This window comes from Myotis myotis, unplaced genomic scaffold, assembly GCF_014108235.1.
Source record: "Myotis myotis isolate mMyoMyo1 unplaced genomic scaffold, mMyoMyo1.p scaffold_m19_p_1, whole genome shotgun sequence".
NCBI lineage: Eukaryota > Metazoa > Chordata > Mammalia > Chiroptera > Vespertilionidae > Myotis > Myotis myotis.
Genome location: NW_023416313.1, coordinates 129,235,963 through 129,257,838, shown reverse-complemented (window position 1 = coordinate 129,257,838; position 21,876 = coordinate 129,235,963). Strand labels below are relative to the sequence as shown.

At 41.8% G+C, this 21,876-nt stretch overlaps 1 protein-coding gene across 1 annotated transcript in view; it reads left to right on the top strand.

Annotated features, from left to right (window-relative positions):
* The window catches only part of MKX (mohawk homeobox), a 78,522-nt gene extending 57,616 nt beyond the window's left edge, over nt 1-20,906 (top strand). The window contains exons 5-6 of the mRNA XM_036320912.1: nt 20,419-20,446; nt 20,551-20,906. Coding sequence (XP_036176805.1) covers nt 20,419-20,446; nt 20,551-20,737 — 215 coding nt within the window. The 3' untranslated portion in view covers nt 20,738-20,906. The remainder of the gene's footprint in view (nt 1-20,418; nt 20,447-20,550) is intronic.
* The last annotated feature ends 970 nt before the right edge of the window (nt 20,907-21,876 follow it).

Genomic DNA, 21,876 nt, shown 5'->3' with positions numbered 1-21,876 from the left:
GTTGCGATGCCACCCTCAGTCACGCTCAGGGTAGGGCCGATTGGGGGGTTGGGGCACCGCCCCCTGTCACACTCAAGGCAGGGTCGATGGGGAGGTTGCGGCGCCACCCCCTGTCACACACAGAGCAGGGCCAATCAGGGGGTTGGAGAGCTCCCCCCTGTCACTCACAGAGCAGGGCCCATCAGGAGGTTGAGGAGCTCCCCCCGTCACTCACAGAGTAGGGCCGATAGGGGAGTTGGGGCACCGCCCCCTGTCACACACAGAGCAGGGCCGATCAGGGGGTTGGGGCTCCGCCCTCTATCACCCACAGAGCAGGGCCGATCAGGGGGTTGGGGAGCTCCCCCCTGATCAGGCACAGAGCAGGGCCGATAGGGAGGCTGTGCCCCCACCCCCTGTCACACACAGAGCTGCAGGGCGATCAGGGGGTTTGGGCGCTGCCCCCTGTCACGCTGATCCCGGTGCCAGGAGGCCTCTCGGCTCCGCTGATCCCGGTGCTGGGAGGCATATTACCCTTTTACTATATAGGATAGAGGCCTGGTGCATGGGTGGGGCCAGCTGGTTTGCCCTGAAGGGTGTCCTGGATCAGGGTGGGGGTCCCCACTGGGGTGCCTGGCCATCCTGGATGAGGGGATGATGGCTGTTTGCAGCTTGTCACACACCCTTCAGGGTGGGGGTCCCCACTGGGGTGCCTGGCCAGCCTGGATGAGGGGATGATGGCTGTTTGCAGCTGGTCACATACCCTTCAGGGTGGGGGTCCCCACTGGGGTGCCTGGCCATTCTGGGTGAGGGACTGAGGGCTGTTTTCAGGCTGGGACTGAAGCTCCCAACTGCTCCTTTTTTCCTTTTTTTTTATTTTTATTCTGGGCCAGATTTAGCCTGGCTCCAGCTCTGAGGCCTCAGCTGCTGAAAGCAGGTATGTGGTTTGTTTAGGTTCTATAATCGAAACTCTGTATCAACTCCAGCTCTGCGATCCCAGCTCGCTGAAAGTTGGTTTCTGGGGTTTTGTTTAGCTTCTATATTTGTAACTATGTTTCAAACTGCAGGCTCAGAGGCCGGCAAGGCAGGTAGGGAACGTTGCAGTCCTCCGTCACTGAAGCAAGCAAGCCTCATGTTCAGTTTAAGCTGCCTGGCTGCCGGCCACCATCTTGGCTGGCAGTTAATTTGCATATCACCCTGATTAGCCAATGGGAAGGGTAGCGGTTGTACACCAATTACCATGTTTCTCTTTTATTAGATAGGATGGCCTTTATTACGTTGAGGTACTTTCCTTCTAATCCTATAATGTTTTAATCATAAATGGATTCTGTGTCTTATCAAAGGCTTTTTCTGCATCTATTGATAAGATCATATGATTTTTATCCTTTCTTTTTTTTAAGGTGGTGATTATGTTGATTGATTTGCAAATGCTGAACCATCCTAGTGCCCCTGGAATGAGCCCCACTTGACCATGATGTATTATTTTTTAATATACTGTTGTATTCGATTAGCTAGTAATTTGTTTAGGACTTTTGCATCTGTATTCATCAGGGATATTGGTCTGTAGTTTTCTTTTTTAGTGTTATCTTTGCCAGGTTTTGGTATCAGGGTTTTATTGGTTTTGTAGAATGTGTTAAAAAGTATTGCCTCTTCTATTTTTTGGAAGAATTTGAAAAGAATAGGTTTTAGTTCTTCTTCGAATATTTGTTAGGTTAGAATTCACTAGTGAAACCATCTGGTTTTGGACTTTGCTTTTGGGGGGAGGTTTTGATGTTTGTTTCAATTTTCTCACTGTTTATTGGTCTACCTAGATTTTCCAATTCTTTATGATTTAGTCTAAGAAGATTATATATTTCTAGGAAGTTATCCATTTCTTCTAAGTTATTAATTTTGGTGGCATAAAGTCTTTCATAATATTCTAGTATGATTCTTTGTATATCTGTTATGTCTGTGGTGACTTGCTGGCTGCAAAGACCAACAGTAATTCACATATAAATGCGAGAAGTCCATCAGCAAGCTGATGGACTTTGATATTCAGCAAGGGCTGAAAATCTGAATATTATTACCTACTGCTGGCTGAATGGCTGAGGGCAATCCCCTAACCTGATAAACCTTTATTGTTTACCAGCTCTTACCATTGATGTCTGTTTGCTTTGCTAAAGGGAAAATGTATATTCTAGTAAATAAAAAGCTATGGGTCCAGAGATTCGGAGAGCCATTCCACTAGAGAAGGGCCTCCGCCTGGTTCCCCCAGTGCCTTCCAAATTTATATTTCTTACCTACTGTATCCATTTGTGCATGGCCCCTTCTCCAGATTATGAATCCTTGCTGCAAAAAGTTGTGGCAGTGACTTCTCCTCTCTTATTTCTGATTTCATTTATATGGGTATTTTCCCTTTTTTCCTTAGTGAGTTTAGGAAGGGGTTAGTCAATTTTATTAATCTTTAAAAAAAAACAGCTCTTTGGTTTTTTTATACAGTCTTTTTGTTCTCTATTTCATTTAATTCTGCTCTAATTTTTATTATTTCCTTTCTTCTACTGTTGCTTCTGTTCTTCTTTCTCTAGTATTTTAAGGTGTGATGTTAGGTTGTTTAGTTGGGATTTCTCTTGTTTCCAGAGATAGGCCTGTAATATACAAATGTCCCTCTTATTACTGCTTTTGCTGTATTCCAGATGTTTTTGATATGTTGTGTTATCATTCTCATTTGTCTCTATATATCTTTTGATCTCATCTTTTATTTATTCTTTGACCCAGTCATTATTTAGTAGTATGTTTTTTAATATCCATGTATTTATGGGGTTTTTTACTTCCTTTTTGCAGTTGATTTCTAAAAATATATGCTTGATATAATTTCAATCATCTTGAATTTGTGGATGCTAGTTTTGTGACCAACATATGGTCTAACCTTGAGAAAGTTCCATGTGCGCTGGAAAAGAATGCATAATCTGATATTCTGAGATGAAATGTTCTGTAAATGTCAATTATGTCCATTTGGTCTAGTGTTTCATTTAAGTCTGATATTTCTTTATTGATTTTTTATTTGGTTGATCTGTCTAGAGCTGTCAATGGAGTGTTAAGGTCTCCAACTATGATTGTGTTTTAATCTGTTTCTCCCTTTAGTTCTGTGAGTAGCTGTATAATATATTTCAGTGCTCCCTGATTGGGTGCATATATATTAAGAAGTGTTATGTTTTCTTGTTGTAGTATTCCCTTTATCGTTTTAAAGTGTCCATTGTGTTTCTTGTTATCTTTATTATCTTGAGATCTATTTTGTTAGATGTAAGTATGGCAACACCTACTTTTTTGTGGACATTATTGCTTGGAGAAACATTTTTCACCCTTTTACTTTGAATCTACCTTTGTTTGTGCTATTTAGATGTGTCTCTTGTAGGCAGCATATGGTTGGGTTTTGCTTTTTGATTCACTCCGTTACTCTGTGCCTCTATACTGGTGCATTCAGATCATTTTATATTTAGGGTAATTACTGATGCATGAGGATTTCCTGTAGCCATTTTATCTCTTGTTTTCTGGTAGCTCTGTGCCTCCTTTGGTTATTTTCCTTTATGCTTCTGAGTGTTGTTTTTGTTTGATGGTATTCCATACTTCTTTCCTCCATTTCCTCTTTTTTTAAGCTATATGTCCTGTTTTGGGGACTTTTGTGTAGGCTTATAAAAAGTGAAGTTGCAAATATATTGTAGTTTTTTTCCCTTTTGAGTGCATCTGATATTTATCTTCCTTTGCCAGTTCATACCTTTCCCCCTCCCCCTTGTATGTTTTTGTTGTCACAAATTATCCCTGCTTATGCTACATATTTTTTGGCAATCTCACTCATAGTGTTGTGACCTTATATTCTTCGTTTCAGGTAGAATAACTCCCTTGAGTATTTCCTGCAATTTAGGTTTTCTAGTGATAAAATCCTCAGCTACTATATGTCTTCAAATGTCCTTATTTCTCCTTCATATTTAAAAGATAATTTTGCTGGATATATTATATGTGGCTGGTAATTTCTCTCTGTCAGATGGTTGAATATTTGGTTCCACTCTCTTCTGGCTTGTAGAGTTTCTCTGAGAAGTCGAATAAAATTCTGATGGGTTTTCTTTTGTAGGTCACTTCCTTCTTTTCCCTGGGTGCTTTCAGAATTTTTTCTTTGTCATTAATTTTTTACAGCTTTGTTACCAAGTGCCTTGGAGAGAGTCTCTTTGGATTGATGTAACTAAATGTTCTGTTTGCTTCTTGGATCTGAGTATCTAGTGCTTTCCATAAATTTGGGAAGTTCTCATCCACTATTTCTTTTAATAGACTCTCCATTCCATGCTTCCTCTCTTCCTCCTCCACAGTGCCTTTGATTCTCATGTTACTTTTTCTGATGGAATCAGAGAGGTCTCATAGAACTCTCATTTTTCTTTATTTTCCCTCTGCGTCATTTTGTGATTACTATTTTCAGTATCACTAGTTCTGTCCTTTAACTGGCTGGTACTGTTTTCTATTCTCAACAGCTCACTCTTTCTTTTTTCTTTCTGTATTGATTAAGGTATTACATATGTGTCCTTATCCTCTCATTGCCCCTCCCCGCCCCCACGCTCATGCCCTCACCTCCCTGGTGTCTGTGTCCATTGGTTATGCTTATATGCATGCATTCAAGTCCTTTGGTTGATCTCTTCCCCTTACCCCCACTTTCCCCTACCTTCCCTCTGAGGTATGAACATCTGATTGATGCTTCTCTGTCTCTGGATCTGTTTTTGTTCATCAGTTTATGTTGTTCATTATATTCCACAAATGAGTGAGATCATGTAATATTTATCTTTCCCTGGCTGACTTATTTTGCTTAGCATAATGCTCTCCAGGACCATCCATGTCAACAGCTCACTCTTGACCTTCTTAATTGCATGCTTTATTTCCAGGATTTCTGATTGATTCTTTTTTAAAGTTTCTATTTCCTTGAATAAAATACTCATTTTGTTCATTGATTTGTTTTTTGAGTGCACTAAATTGCCTGTCAGAATTTTCTCATATTTCGTTGAGTATTTTCAAAACTGCAATCTTGAAATCTCTGTCATTTATATCACACTAGAGGCCCGGTGCATGAATTCGTGCATCAGTGGGGTTCCCTCGGCCTGGCCTGCGGGATTGGGCCAAAACTGACTCTCTGACATCCCCCAAAGGGTCTCAGATTGCAAGAGGGTGCAGGCCAGGCCGAGCGACCCCACCAGTGCATGATCGGGGCCAGGGAGTGATGCAGGAGGTTGGCCAGCCAGGGAAGGACTGTGGGAAGGCTCCAGGGCATGTCCGGCCCATCTCACTCAGTCCCGATTGGCCAGACCCCAGCAGCAAGCTAACCTACTGGTTGGAGCGTCTGCCCCCTAGTGGTTAGTGCACGTCATAGCGAGTGGTTGAGTGGCCTTAGCATATCATTAGCATATTATGCTTTGATTGTTTGAATGGGCAACTGGATGACCAGACACTTAGCATATTAGGCTTTTATTATATAGGATAATTCCATGTGTTCCAGCCTACTATCTGGGGATTTTTCATTATCTTTCTGGTCATCGTCATTATTGTGGTTGTTCATGGTATTTGTTGTCCTCCTTTGTTTTCCCATGTATCTCTGAGGAGATCTTTCTACTCTATTCCAGTAGATGGCACTGAATCGCAAGATTTTTACCTCTGTGGCCTCACAGTTTTGAGCCTCTGCAGTTTCTGTAAGGCAGTACTGCCTCTGCTGCTTGGGAGTGGGGTTTGTTTTTCCTCACTGTAATGGCAACCCCTGACCTCCATGGGTCCAGCCCAAGCACCCCTCCTGGGGCTTAGAGGGAAACAGTGATCCTACTGCAACAGCTCTTGGTTCACAAATAATATCCTCCTGGAGTCAACTCCAAGGGCAACAAGAGGCAAGTTCTGGGAGTCTAATCAAGGGCAGGGCTCTGATTTACTTTTCTTTTTTCTTAATAGATTTTTATTGATTTCAGAGAGGAAGGGAGAGGGGGAGGGAGAGATAGAAACATCAATAATGAAAGAGAATCATTGATCAGCTGCCTCCTGCATGCCCCCTATGGGGGATTGAGCCTACAACCCTACAACCCAGGCATGTGCCCTTGACCGGAATCAAACCTGGGATCCTTCAATCCGCAGGCTGACACTCTATCCACTGAGCCAAACCAGCGAGGGCTCTGATTTACTTTCTTTGTCTGAAAGACCACCACCAGGCCCAGTATTGGGGATCCACTTGGCAGCACCCAGTGCTCTGTAGGGAAGGCATCTGCTGACTCAGTGTTTGCTCCTGCTGCTCATATGTACAACTCGGACCCTCTTCCCAACACACCGTGATTCAAACACTGCACTCTCACTGCTTGTGCACCTAACCACACAACTCAGACAATGTCTTCTCCTGTTGCTAGCAGCTCACCCCTTGCCACTCACAGATTACCTTGCTGGGCTGCCCCCCCACCCACCACCACCAACTTTCTGTTCCTCCTGGCCAGCCTGGCTTTCTCCCCTTTCCTGGCCAGTTCCCAACTGCGCTACAGATGTACTGCCTTGTAGGACTGCTGCATCCATGGCTAGCCATGTTCATGCTTCCCTCCCTTCTCATCTCCCCACATATTCCAGGAAGCCCACCCACCTTAGGTGTTTCAGAGGTGGGTCTCTCAGGCATGCATCTGTGTTGAGCAGGAACGTCTTTGATTAATTACAGATTGTTAACTTGTTGAAATGTCAGGGTGAGAGGAAAAGACGTGCCCTTTAGCCACTATTCCTCTGATGTCACTTCTCTTTCTCTTTAACCCATGGCATTTTAATTATGATGTATCTTGATTTGGGCCTTTTTGGGTTCCTCTTGTTTGAGACTCTGTGCTTCCTGGACTTGTAAGTCTGTTTCTTTCACCAGGTAAGGCAAATTTTCTGTCATTATTTATTCAAATAGGTTTTCAATATCTTGCTCTCTCTCTTTTCTCCTTCTGGCAAAATGCGAATGTTGGTACACTTCAAGTTGTCCCACAAGCTCCTTATAGTATCTTCATATTTTAGGATTCTTTTTTCTTTTTGCTCTTTGGCTTGGGTGTTTTTTGCTTCCTCATATTCCAACTTGTTGATTTGATTCTCGAAATCCTCTGCTGTACTATTGAATCCTTGTAAATTATTCTTTATTTCAATTCGTGTATACTTAATTTTTGACTGATCCTTTTTCATGTCTTTGATATTCTCACTAAGATCCTTGAAAGTTTCACTAAGTCTCTCAAAGCTCTCATCAAGATCCTTGAGTAACCTTATAAGTGTGGTTTTGGAACTCTGTATCTAGTAGTTTGCTTGCTTCTGTTTCTTTCATTTGTGACATGTTTCTTAGTCTCCACATGTTGGTTGCTTCCTTGTGTTTGTTCTGTGTATTATGTAGAGCTTCTATGTCTCCTGGAATTGGTAGAGTGGACTTGTGTAGTAAGTGTACTGTAAAGCCCAGTGGCTCAGCCTCCCCTGTCACCTGAGCTGGGCACTCTAGGTGCACCCCTGTGTGGGCTAAGTGCACAGTCTTGTAGTTGAGCCTTGATTGCTATTGGCGTCACTAGGAGGAGTTGACCTCCAGGCCATTTGGCTGTGAGGACCAGCTGCAACTACAGTGGGAGAGCTGCTGTGCAGGAAACACTCCTATGGAGCAGGACTTGCTTCAGTGGGACTTTAGTAATTGTAAATTGCTATGGTCTGAAGCTGTCCACCGGGTGCACTGGCTCTAGGGCCTCCAGAAAGATGCAAAGTCAGCCACTTCCTGGGGCCACCCAGCAGGAGCTACAGAGGGATATGCAGACAGCTGCTGTTTGCTATTTGTATTGGGCTTGGAGGTGCCCAGGCGAGGCCCAGCTGTGAAGCAAGGCAGGCTGTTGCTAGTGCCGGGTCTTGGGCCTTTTACTGAGAGGTTTGGGGCATGCTGACACCAGCTGCAACTTGTTTGAGAGATTTTAGCAGTCTGAAAGCTGAGCCAGGACAGGCCATTCATATGGAAAAGTTGCTGCAAACAGCTTGGGTGGGGCTGAAAATTGGATGGGCCAGGATCTCAGGGAATCACCAGGGCATAGCAGTGTGAGCCAGGCTGATGGAGACTCAGAATGGCCACTGCCAGTCAGTCCTGCAACAGGGGAGGTCCCAGCAGAGAAACAATGATCCCTGCAAGCACCCCCATCTGGGAGGAAGCCGCCCCTGAGTTCCCACCCTGATACCAGACAATCCAGTTTCTCCCTGTATGTGTCTGGGTCCCCCAAAGCTACCTGCACTGGAGCCCAGAGGGATTGAGTTTGAGTAAGTTCATGCACTAGCCCTTTAAAAGGAGCACCTGGGCTTCCAGCAGCCCCCCTGTCACTCAGTCACAGTCTCTGCTGGTTTTTACAGCACATAGTTAGGGGGAGTTCTCTTCCCAGCTTTGGAGCCCTGGGCTGAGGCTGGTGTGGGACTGGGACCCTTGCTCCTCACAGGAGGCCTCCAAAGAGAAGGTCTCCCTCCCAATTAAAAAAAACAGCACACGTGGTTGTCAAATGAGCCCATTCCATACCTCTGCTCTTCCTACCAGTCTCAATGTGCTTTCTTCTTTACTTCTCTAGTTGTAGGACCTCTATTCAGCCAGCTTTCAGGTGGTTCTGAATGATGGTTGTTCTGTATTTCAGTTGTAATTTTGATGTGGTTATGGGAGGTGGCATGTAGGGACGATTACCTATGCCGCCATTTTCTTGAGAGATTTTATTCATCTTTTTAAAATGTATGTTTAGCTCATATTTATTTTAATGTTTAATATTAGAAGTAATTTGGGTCTTTACTTAGAAGTTTGGTGATATTTTTGTTTTCAGAACATGCCATAGAAACTTAACTCTTGTTTCTATTGATTAGCCCCGTGATTTTCAACCTGTGTGCTGCAAGAGTTTTTAAAACATGCAAGACCTGACTATTTACTAGTATTCTTTTCCCTTAGAAGGTCAAGTAAAAAACTGACAACAGCCAACACAACAATAGCCACTTGGTATGAATGAATCAAAATTATACCTTTTTTTTCTTTATTAGATCGGCACAAAAGTATAATATATTTTTTGGTGTGCCGCAGAATTTCAGTAATTAGGTTATGTGTGCCATTAAATGAAAACAGTTGAAAATCACTGAATTAGCCTATGGTAAAACTTGTTTCCTCACATGCTGTTTCACTTAAAGTCACAGTTTCCAAGAACCTATCCAGGAGAACTTCCTGTATATCATTTAATCCTCACAGCAACCTGGGGAAGTATATGTAATCATTATCCCCACTTTATAACTAAAGACTTAGATACAGTGTGCATAAATAATTTCCCAAGGTCATATAATTAGCAAGTCATCTAACTATTGTTCTATGGTCCTAAGACACATCTGTGCCTTATACAAATTATTGTACAAAAAGGTGGTTTTGAGCTATAAAATGTGTTTTGTTTTCTCCCTAAACATATCATCTTGTTAGGTTTAAGGAAATTATCTCCCACTTTTTTTCTAGATCTTTTGTATTTTAAATTTAGGTGATGATAGTGGAATAGTTTAACAAATGGTGTGGGATGTAGATCCCTTGGCAAAATTTAGAGTGGATCCCTTTGGCAAGATTTGAAGTAGAGAGGGGTTATTTGGTAATCTCTTGGTCAAAACAGGTCATCAGAAATTTCTTGACTAAGTATTCTTGGACCTCCACCCACAGCCAAGACAAGTCAAGGCACTTACATCTTTATGCCTAGTTCCTTTTTAACTTATCCTGCCCTTCAGAGCCATAAACTTTCCGAAATTTATTTCAAAGGCTCTCTCCTCCCCAGTTTAGACTTTAAATAACTGTTTCTGAAATTAAAAACAGAAAATCACAGAACCTTTAAATGTAGAAATGTGTGAACATAGAACAGCAACATTCCAAGTACAATTTTAACATTTTAAGTGTATTAAGAAATTGAAATGCATTTAAACTGTAGAAGAAGGCCTGGTAATACCATGCATCTTATGTATAAAATGTGTTTTTTTTCTATTAATAAATGCAGCAAATGAACTGTGAGTAGGAAAACTGCCATTTGCTACTCTTTGGAAAGATCCAAGAAAGTTGTGAACATCATCTCTCTTTTTTTAAAAAATATGTTTTTATTGATTTCAGAGAAGAAGGGAGGGGGGAGAGAGACGGAAACATCAATGATCAGAGAAAATCATGAATCAGCTGCCTCCCGCACGCCCCCTACTGGGGATCGGGCCCACAACCCAGGCACGTGCCCCGACTGGAACCGAACCCGGGACTCCTCAGTCCACTGAGCCAAATTGGCTTGGGCCATCATCTCTTATTGTGTCATTTTTGGTGATTATGCAATCAGGCAGGTTTAACATTAAGATCTCCTAGTCTGAAGAGTCATTTATAGAGATGCTAATTTGAGGAATTTGAAAAGAATGGCAATAATGTGAGCCAGTTTAAAGATGCCCAGCAGTTCATATACGGAAGGATGGTTTTTCAGAGATACCGAAGACCTTGTCAAATACATGGATGGAGCCAGACCTTCCAGCTAATTTCTAGATTGTTAAAAATGCCTTTTTTTCTTTATTCCAATGGTCTTTTTGCTGAATAAAGTCATATTAGTATTTTGTAATTTAACACTATTCAACTGTATATTTATTAAATAAGTCTAAGAAAATGTTAGACTTTGGAAAGGTAGAGCCTTTGAGATCACAGAGGGACAATCTTTGTAGATGGAGTATGGAGAGTAACTTAACATCAAGAATATTTACAAACTTTCGAATCTCAGAGGGAAGGCAGGGGTGGGTGGGTGGGTAGGAAGATATCAATGTAGTGTAGCAGTTAGAAGTTGATCTCAAGAAAAATAGCCCTCATTAAGCTTCAGCTAAGAATCAGAGTAAGTCCATTCAATTTTCAGAATAATGGGCCAACTTGCATGTAAAAAGGAATGCTTTTATAAACAATTAATGCCCCTTGCAACACAGGCACACAGAAGTTATTCATGCATAGTTAAGAAATCATTTTTCTGAAACTTTGGCTAAAAACTGAGCTTTCATGGATGAAACATTTTGAGGAACATCTCCAATATTCTCCTTGAGAAAATGAAGTAACAAAATCTATTAGATACTTAAAATTAGTAGATATTCTTTAAAGTGGCTCCAGTGCATTTTGTCTTGGCATGTTGTGGTGCTTTGGCACAAAATAGTGCCAGAAAGCTTTTTTTATCTTTGAAGATGATAGATTCTGCACATTTAATTCATTGTTCTGAGTTGATGGGTTGAAATATTTCATCTTTACATAATGGTTTTCATATTAAATCTCTGGACAATACAAAATTTTCTGGTTACTGCAATTGACCCCATATTCTAAATATAAAAAAAAGTAAGAGAGAAGGCTAACTTTCTTTCATTTTACAGGATTTATATAGTACTAAATATATGTGCTCAAACTGTCTTTTACAAAAGATTAAATCAGATGGTCTTCATAACAAGCCTATGGGCTTACTATTATTAGCCCCATTTTACTAGGATAGGGGAGAAAGTCAAGCAGCTGGCCAGCTATTACACAGACAGTGTGTGGTAAAGCAAGAGTTCAACTCCTGCTGTCTGGTACCAGGGTCTGGGCTCCAACCACTGTACTATACTGCCTCGTGCCTCACACCAGACCACACTCATAGTTCGTAATGATGAGCTAATAATGGAAACAAGAATATTTAATATTCCAGACCTCCTTTTGATCACTCACCAATAATTGCCTCCCCATAGACCTCATTCTAATCTTCAAAGTGAAGTTTCATACTGAAAATGTTAGACTTTGGAAAGGTAGAGCCTTTGAGATCACAGAGGGACAATCTTTGTAGATGGAGTATGGAGAGTAACTTAACATCAAGAATATTTACAAACTTTCGAATCTCAGAGGGAAGGCAGGGGTGGGTGGGTGGGTAGGAAGATATCAATCAAAGAACTTGTATGCATATATGCATAACCCATGGACACAGACAATAGGGTGGTGAAGGCGGGGAAGGGTGAGGGGACAGGATCAGGGGCTAAAAGAAGTTAATGGGGAGGGATAGGAATATATGTAATAATTTTAACAATAAAGGTTTTTAAAAAAGAACCTATAAAAGCCTAAGTGACTGTTCAACTGTTCGACCATTCGACCATTCAACTATTTGACCAGTAGCTATGATGCGCACTGACCACCAGGGGGCAGACACTCAACACACAGGCATGGAAACATGGAACAGACTGATAAATCTCAGAGGGAAAGGGCGAAAGGGGAGGGCAGGAAGAGATTAACCAAAAATCTTATATGCATACTAGAGGCCCAGTGCACAAATTTGTGCACTAGTGGGGTCCTTTGGCCTGGCCTGTGGGGACCGGGCTGAAACTGGCAGTCCGACATCCCCTGAGGGGTCCCACATTGCGAGAGGGCACAGGCCAGGCTGAAGAACACCACCACCCCCCAGGTGCACGAATCTGTGCACCAGGCCTCTAGTATTTAATATATTTTGTGAAAAAGCTTGAAAGTAAAATTGAGACATTACAATTGGTTGGTACTCTACTTATTTGAAAAGTTTCTTTAACTTATAAATGCCATTGCCTATACCTTAAGTCCTCCAGCCCAGGCAGATGAGGTCAGAATCAGTGTGCATTTTATCAGAACAAAGGTGCATCTGGGGCTTAATAAGAAGCCACCAGCCTCCAGCTCTTATGTTCTGCATAATGAGGAAAGCCATCAAAGCCATAACTCCCTAACTGACAAGGAACCAAGCAGCACTCTCACAGGTTTACCCACAGACATGGGTGCTCCTGGAACAATAAAGATGTTCTGCTGTTGGTGGTATTGATGGAAATATGATCTATCCTGGAGGCTTTCAGATGTCAATTTACCCCCATCCTGACCAGGGACTCTTCACTATTGGTCCAAAATAGAAAAGTATAGTTCTTATTTTTATTTTGTAGCAAGAGATAGAGGGGATGGTGCATTGACAGAAAGGCAGCTAAAGGTGGGCATCCTGTAGATCCTGGACATCTGGGCATCATTAGCTGTGGAGGGGCCAGCCCACAGGAGAGGTAGTAGAAAGGAAAAGAATCTTTGGCCAGAGTGGGGAAGTCATGGCTGGAGGAAAAACTGGCTTAATTTTTGGAAAAGATTTTTCTTTGAAATGATTTTGGAAGCCATTCATTCTTTAAGTGCCCAGGATAAATAGTTTAGCTAGTATGTTACAGAAGGAAAAAAATACTAGATCCATCCATGAAGATGAGAAGGATTTCATTATATAATTCTCACTATTCAGAAAGCTTGCAAAGATCCCCCATCTCAAGGCTCACAGAACTCAGGCTCCAATAACTCTTCTGAAAGCAGTAACCCTGACATTCCCTAAGCTTTAGTTGCAACCTCTTCCTGTCATGTGAAGATTTCAGGTGGAACTCATTTTTTAGTCAGTGGAATTGGAAGAAGCAGCTTAGTCATCAATAGGTAAGTGTTATGGATTATTGGGGGTTTTTCCCTTCCTTTTTGGGAAAAATCACTTAGAATGATTTATCTTTACTCATTCAAAAGCTCTAACTACTTAAAGAGAGGGTAACCACAAAAATGTCCTTTAAAAGTGTTGCAGCAACAGCTGTCTAGAAGTTATTTAGAAGTAATTCACTGCTAAGAAAAGAGTGATTATACAGATATCACATCTGTTAAAATGTCATTCTAACTAAAGTGTGAAAAGGACCTCAAGAGAGCTTATTTAGAGTCCCTATTCTGTGATTTCGACAGATATTTTGATATTAAAGGTTAAATTATAAGGAGAAAAAAAGTCGTTTTGTATCTCTAGAGTCTAAAACACTAGTAAAAAGAACAAAAAAGGTGTTTAATAAGTTTTTGATAGGTTATCATTCCATAGACTTTCTATGTAAACAATGTATTGGGCTTTGTCAGGGTCCTTGAAAGTGACTTTAGCAACCGAGATCACTTGGATAAAGGAATGCAGCAGTGAAAACATGGCCTTCAGAGTCTGATGACTGGGAGTGAGTCTCACAACTCCTATTGCCTACAACTGAGTCCTTTGCAAGTTTCTGGACTCCTCTAAACTACAGCGTCATCCTATATAATAAAAGGGCGATATGCAAAATGACCCTAATGGCGGAATGACCAGGAATGACCGGTCGCTATAATATGCACTGACCACTAGGGGGAAGACACTCAACGCAGGAGCTGCCCCCTGGTCGTCAGTGTGCTCCCACAGCAGGAGCTCCACTCAGCCACAAGCTGGGTGAATTTGGAGCCATCAGTATTTCAAAATCTCCCGCATCCTCAGCAGTGCTAAGGATGTTTGACTGTGGCTTAGGCCCACTCCCCATCAGTTGGACATCCCCCAAGGGTTCCCCAGCTGCCAGAGGGATGTCTGACTGCCAGCTTAGGCCCAATCCCCCAGGGAACAGGCCTAAACTGGCAGGTGGACATCCCCTGAGGGGTCCCAGACTGCAAGAGGGTGCAGGCTGAGGGACCCCCCTGAGTGCCCAAATTTTCATGCACCGGGCCATCCAGACGGACAACAGAACAGCAGGCTGTGTGGGGCGACCAGGCTGGCAGGGGGGTTAGTGAGGGATGACCAAACAACTGAACAACAGACTGCATGGGGGCAACAAGGCCAGCAGGGAGAGCAGTTGGGGGTGACCAGGCCAGCAAGGGGGGCAATTAGGGGCAACCAGGCTGGTGGCAGGGCAGTTGGGGGCAACCAGGCCTGCAGGGATGGGCAGCAGTAAGGGGTGACCAGGCCGGGGGGAAGTTAGGGTGACCAGGCCAGCAGAGGGGGGCAGTTGGAGGTGACTAGGCCCTCTGGGGGTGGGGGGACAGCAAGGGGCAACCAGGCAGGCAGGCAGGTGAGCAGTTAGGAGCCAGCAGCCTGGATTGTGAGAGGGATGTCCCAGGGATTGGGCCTAAACCAGCAGTCGGACATCCTCCAAGGGGTCCCAGATTGGAGAGAGTGCAGGCTGGGCTGAGGGGACCCCCACGCATGAATTTCATGCACTGGGACTCTAGTTTATTAATAAAGAGTAAGGCTAAAATAGCTCAGTGAAAAAAGCTAATTATAAAACATATACAGAATCACTCCATTTAAAAAATGTATATAAACTTGCTTGAAAGGCCATATATCTAAATATTAATATGTTATCCCTAAAATGTCCTTTATTTTCTCTTTTACATTTTCCCCCAGATTTTCTGAAGTGAACCTGTCTTTTCTTATTAGAGAAAAACAACATGGTATTTTTAAAAGGAATGGAAGGTAGAGTCACAATGGATCCAATCTGTAGTTGTGTGCAAGCCCAGGCTGGATCTACTGTGTGTGGAAGTAGAGAGAGACCCTAGTGATGGGCAGCAGGGAGCCCGCAATTGCTCAGTCCATTTGGTGTAAGGTTCTATGAATTTGGAGCCATCGGTATTTCAAAATCTTCAGCGAGGTTTTCTATCTGCTCTATTCATCAGAGCCTGGTGTTTTATCTCACTTGTTCCAAGTATGTAACTATTCCAGAAACTGATCTGGTGTCTTGGGGGCTCTTGGGACATCTGAGATCAGAAACACACTAAACTCTGGCTGTCCACACCTGCTGTCACCAGTCATGGCCCCTGAACTGACCCAAATGCAAGGTAACACAGTTGTCAAACATCTGGAGCTCTGACTTGTTCTATTTTAATTTAGGAAAACATATTGTATGATTTTTAGATTATTTAATTAAAAATACTCATATTCTCGCCCTGACCAGTTTGGATAGGTGATTAGAGCATCGACCCTGGGACTGGAGGGTTGCAGGTTTGATTCTGGGCAAGGGCATGTACCTCAGTTGCAATTCCCAACCCCAGTAAGGATGGGTGGGGAGGCAACCAATCGATGTGTCTCTCTCATATCAATGTTTCTCTCTGTCTCTCTTTCTCCTTTCCACTCTCTCTAAAAATCCATGGGGAAAAAATATCCTCAGGTGAATATTAACAAAAAAATAAAAATAAATAAAAAATACACATATTCTTAATCATATTTAATTTTATTTACATTTTAGTGGGTGTAATATTTTGTGGAACATTTAAAAACTTCCCAACTTTAGAGCTTATTGATTAAATTGGGGGGAAAATGGCCATATTTTTGTCTCTTTTTATGCTTATAACTCCTATTTCAGGAATATATATCAGAATTAATGTGTTTCTAAATTGGCATTTATCAAAATGAATGAACACTTTGCCCACAGAGTTGCAGTAGACCTGGATTTTCTGTATAATTCTGTCTCTACTTAACTTTATAAGGAAACACATGTCCAAACCAAGGATGGCCCCACTTTACTAGTAAGTTTCAACATGGTTTGGGTTTTACAATGTTCAAGATTTTCCTAACAACGCACCTCTTTTTTTTCCTTTCCTTTTCATTTTTTGGTCTTAAAACACGCTCTTTTGGCTGGTTGAATAAGTTGTTACTGCCAACCAGTTGCTTTTATGGTAATTGACAGCATAGCTGATTTTTGGAACCTTAGAATCTAAAAAGGCATTTTAGCCCAGACTTTGGAGAGGCTGAGCCAAGCTACTTGCAGAGTGCAAGCTGCAGCTGAGCGGAGTGTAGGGGGCAGTCAGACAGAAGTCTGTGCATGTTAATTAGCAGCAGCGAAACGTCTGCTCTAGCTCAGACTGATGGGTGCCCTCTTTTCAGCAGCATTCAGAATCCTTCCTTCTCCTGTCAGATTGAGCTACTGGGTGCCACTTCTGGAGAGGAGGCGGTGAGACCACATGTCTGCAGTGGGCAGAAGTGACATGAGCCCCTGAGCACTGGTGATGGGTCAACACCCACCACTCCTTAAATACTGACAATTGACTAAAAAGGCACAAAATACTTGAACCTGATGAGAGCCAGCAAAAGTTTAAACTTCAAAGGAAAAGAGCATAAGAAAAAAAAAACTTTATATTTAATATAATTATTTAATGTGATAGTGAATTGTGTATTTCCTGAGTTCCCCATAAGTGATACCAGTTCTCTAAAATTCCTGGGGCATTTCCCCAGATTGTACCTCAGCATAACAAATAGAAAAAAAAATTTCCCCAAACTCCCAGGTCTTTATAGTTCTTTGTTTACCTACGAAAGGACAAATGTTTCTGAGTGAAAGGGACCCTGTTTTCTATCTTTCTTCTGATAGCACTGGAAACTAGAAACTGCACTGCAGGAGGTGGCTCTCAGATATCCTGGTGACAACGGGCAGTCCCCCAGTAACAGTAGCAGGAAAGCATGCCCTTTTAGCACCAATTTAGGTTTTGAAACAAAACCACTCTGGACACAGAGATGACGCTGTTTTGCCCCCACGCACCAACCCACCCCCACCCCCACCCCCACCCCGCCCTCCAAAGCTGTGGTAGTCAGCTTTTTCTTATTGGTTTGAAATGTTTGACATAGAGCCTTGTTACATGCTGTTTAGTATTAACTATTGATGAAGAATCAAAATGTTTCTTCTGTACATTACTTTTTATGAAGATTTTTCTTCTGTTTCTGGAAACCCGATTCCATACCTAAGGATACTGCCGATATCGTCTGCCTTAGAAATGAAATACAGGATTCAGTCTTTGAAATTCTGCCGAGTACATTGTTGAAATTTGTGAAACTAATTAGGAATACCCGAGTGGGGATTGGAGTCTGTGTTTTTACACTTCAAAGGTATTTTCATAGGCACCAAACTGTAAAACACATATACCCAAAGAGTAAGCAGAATTTTATAATCTCACAGTTGGCTGTAGTAAACTTGTTTCTCAGTAGCACAAGTTCAAGGAGGCAGCCACAGGGAGTACAGACGTTCAGGGGACTGCGGGACCTACGGCTTCACTCTTTTTCTCAACTAGAAGCTCTCCTTGAAACTTAACAGTGAATTACATGCTCCCTTTCCATAGACAGCCTCCATTCTGACATTTCTGGGCTCTGTAACCCATTACCTATTTGATAGCTACAGGCATCCTTCTTGTCTGTGCAAAAAGTGCTCTCAAGGTTGGCCATTCAGGTGGGGAGTCTGATTCTGGCCCTTCGTGTATGCGAGACTGCTTGGTTTGTGAGCCAGAACATCAATTACATGGTCTTTTCTAAATTATGTTTTGTTATTTCCCTAATGTTATTTAAGCTTCATGGAACTTATTCTGCATTTGCCAAGTCTTTCCAGTGAATAAATATCTCCACAACCTATTGCTTCACTCTGGCAATAGAATTGTTGCAATTTGTGGGCAAAATTGAGCAAAGGCCTGACTCCCCCCCCCCCCCCCCCCCCCGTAAAATGTCCAATGTGCTGGCCTTCTTCCTCTTACACAAAGGCCTTGACTTGTTCTGTGTATGGTAGCGCCTTGTCTCTGTCAGTACTGAGGAAAGATTTAAAGAGAACAGTACTAAGCAAAGAATGGTTTAGCGGACATAACAGGGACATGCTGTCCACACACAGAGTCATTAATACTAAATAAATTAAGATACAAAGTACTTAGAATAGTGCCTGGCACATAGGAAGTCATCTTGAACTAGGATTATCAGTTGTGGGAATTAAAACTTGTCATTCTTTTCCTCCATTTACATGAGTAATTTTGTAATTCCAAAAGCAGCACAAGTATAGCTAATCATTCAGGTCTGCCTAAGCCAGAAGATTCAGAGGCTGAGCATCCAATGGCTCACGGATCCAATTATTTCCCCAAAGGATCTCTAAAACGAAATGAGACCAAAGGAACTAACAACAGTTCTTATTCCATTTTGGGCCAGACATGCATTATCTCATTTATTCTTCCTAACAACCTTATCATTTATTCACTAAATGCTTTTGTTTTGTTTGATTGTTTGTTTGTTTTAAGCTCCCAGAGTGAAAGATTGCACAAAGAGCTCACAGTGACCCAGAATTGTCTCCCGGTCTACACCATGAGGCCTGACTTACGATATGTTAATAGTCTTTCCCCATTTTTTCCTTCATAGAGGGCATCAAAGTTTAGCTGCCCTAGCTACATGGCTTTGTGATTATATTCTCTTGACCACATCTTCTCTGGGAATTTTTGCCCTGGTTGGACTATATTATGATCATGTTGATGTTTTTCCGCATGGCCAATCTAGCCTGGAGCATTGCCAGGGGAATAAATTACCTTCAGAAGTATTGGGTTGGAGCTGGTAAAACAAAAGGAAAGGCTTAGGAAGAGACAGCTTTCCAAAGGCTCTCGAGCTAGAAGAGGGCCCTGAGCAAACACTGTGTTTTTCGGTCTCCTTTGGCGGCACAGCGCCTCATTCTGTAGCTGCTTGGTCACGTGGTTGTTGATAGTGGTGACCTAACCACTGTCTAGTTTTGGAGTCTCCTAGGCTGAGGGGGAGTCCCAACCCCACTCCTTTGTCCCTTCTTCCCTGTCATGCTGGTAGCCTCTCTTTCCCTCTACCTGTCCACTTTGTGTTGCCAATTCGTTTAGCCAGAGGAGTGACCCAGAGATCAAGATCAGGATCAAGAACCTGCTTTGTCTCTGGCAGCGGTTCTCAACCTGTGGGTCGCGACCCCTTTGGCGGTCGACCGACCCTTTCACAGGGGTCGCCTAAGACCATCCTGCATATCGGATATTCACATTACGATTCATAACAGTAGCAACATTACAGTTATGAAGTAGCAACGAAAATAATTTTATGGTTGGGTCACAACATGAGGAACTGTATTTAAAGGGCCAGAAGGTTGAGAACCACTGGTTTATAGTGATGTGGCACCGGTTGACATTAGTGTTCTGAGTGAGGGAGCAGCAGAAGAGGAGTTCTTTTGGAGACTGGTGCCTGCTGATTTGAATATGCCAGTGACTCCTGTGTTGCTGTCAGCGTTGGGTCTGTTACTCTTTTGCATACAGCCTGAGGGAACCAGCTGCCAGTGCTTTTTCAAAGATGGAGGTTTGATTCCTTTGAAATCTTAGAATATTGAGCCAGTGGCACCCATTTTATAGTTGAGGAACTTTCACCTTAGATGTTGTGGGGCACCATGATCTGGCCAAAAGTACGTGGCGGCTTAGTGTGGGGTGGAACCAGCACCAGGACCAGAACCTCGCTATATCATTCTCCTCCTTGTGAAAAGGCCCAATTTCTCTGAATAAATTAACCTTAGACTACTTTATGTCTGTGAGAGCTACTTTTTGTTCTTTATTACTTGTCCTTATCATGTGCCTGCTTCTTTGTGAAGATTATTTTTTTCATTTTAATTTAAACTACTTTATCTTTGTTAAAAAAAAAAAAAAAAACCTACCACCTTTTTTGTTGTTGTTGTTAATCCTCATCAAAGGGTATGTCTTCCATTTATTTTTACAGAGTGGAAGTGAGGGATAGAAGGAGGAGAGGAGAGAGAGAGAGAGAGAAATGTGAGCAACCATATTTTCTGATGAACTTTTATTCCTGGTAATTCATGATGAAACTCCTGAGATTAAAAGAGAAAGAAAAGTAATTGAATTTCTGTTTTTCTTTACAGACACTCTGGAAAATGGATCCAATAAGAGGTGAGCAATAGGTTTTGATGTGCTGTTTGTGCTTTCCAGTGTTGCCATTTTCTGTGTAGCTGCAGTGAGTTTGACCGTTTTCTTTTTGTTTTGTTTCAATCCAGTGCAGCTAACAGGAAGGGGTTGAGCAAGGATGACACATATTGGAAGGAGATCAATGCTGCTATGGCCTTAACGAATCTCGCACAAGGAAAAGACAGACTGCAGGGAACCGCCAGCTGCATCATCCAGAAGTCGTCACATATAGCAGAAGTGAAGACAGTCAAAGTGCCCCTGGCCCAGCAGTTCTGACAGTCTGCGCGTTGCAGACCAGTGGCTGTCCTTCACACAGAGTTTTCTCACAAATCCTCATCTTGAGAGCTGAAGCAGGAGTGATAATGACTCCCTTTGAAATGTCTTCTTATTTTTAAATATCCTAAATATTTCATGTAGTTGCTTCTATAAAAGACATATAAATTATAAAAACCCTCACTTTAATCAAAAGTATTAACTTATTTTATGTTATTCAAACTATGCATACAATGTCTGCATTGCCATCACAGTAAGTGCCTTGCTTCCTGAAAATCAGCTACAACGTGGGCACAGCAGAGCAGCTATGCCTCAAAATGACAACGCCATAATGCTTATTACTTTCTGTGTGTCGTTCCAGATGGACCTGACCATTCCAAGACTGAAACCATAATTGCCAAAAGCCCTTGAAATATATTCAATAATTCACATGTGAAAACTTGGAAATCCATTCTGCCCAAAGGAAATGTTCCTTTAAGAAAAATTTCTGCCGTACTTAAAATTGTTCGGTGTTCTTTGCAGAGTGACAGTAAGACTTTTATGCATGTATCTTGCTTGCATATCTAATACATTACAAACTTTCAAAATGAAAGGTGCAGTGATCACATAGTGTGTAAAATTAAGAAGAATCGCAATGAATACGTTGTGATCAAAAAAGCTTTTTCCAAGCACTGCTAGAAAATACATGCCCTTTAGAGTTAATTTGGATTTTCTTTTTCTCAAGTTTTGCTGAAGTTTTTTTTAAAAAATTATTATATAGATAACTCGAAATTTTTCTGTGTAGAAGTAAACTTATTGCTTAGTTTTAAAATATAAACTTGTTTGCTATTTTTGTAATGGAAATTGCTTTTCTTAAGGAATGGCTAAAAACCTTTTATTTGGTTCATTTAAAATTACGATTGCTGATGGGCAATTTATTTTGCAATGAGAACAAGATAATTAAAGAAATGAATCTCTGTGTGTATATATATATATATGTATATATATATATATATATATATATATATATATATATATATACACATATATATATATATACACACCCATAAAATTGATTTTTAAATTTAAAACATATGGACAATAAAACAAACAGTCTCTAAAGTTTGCCAAGTAAGACTTTAAGTAAAAATTAAATGAAATTG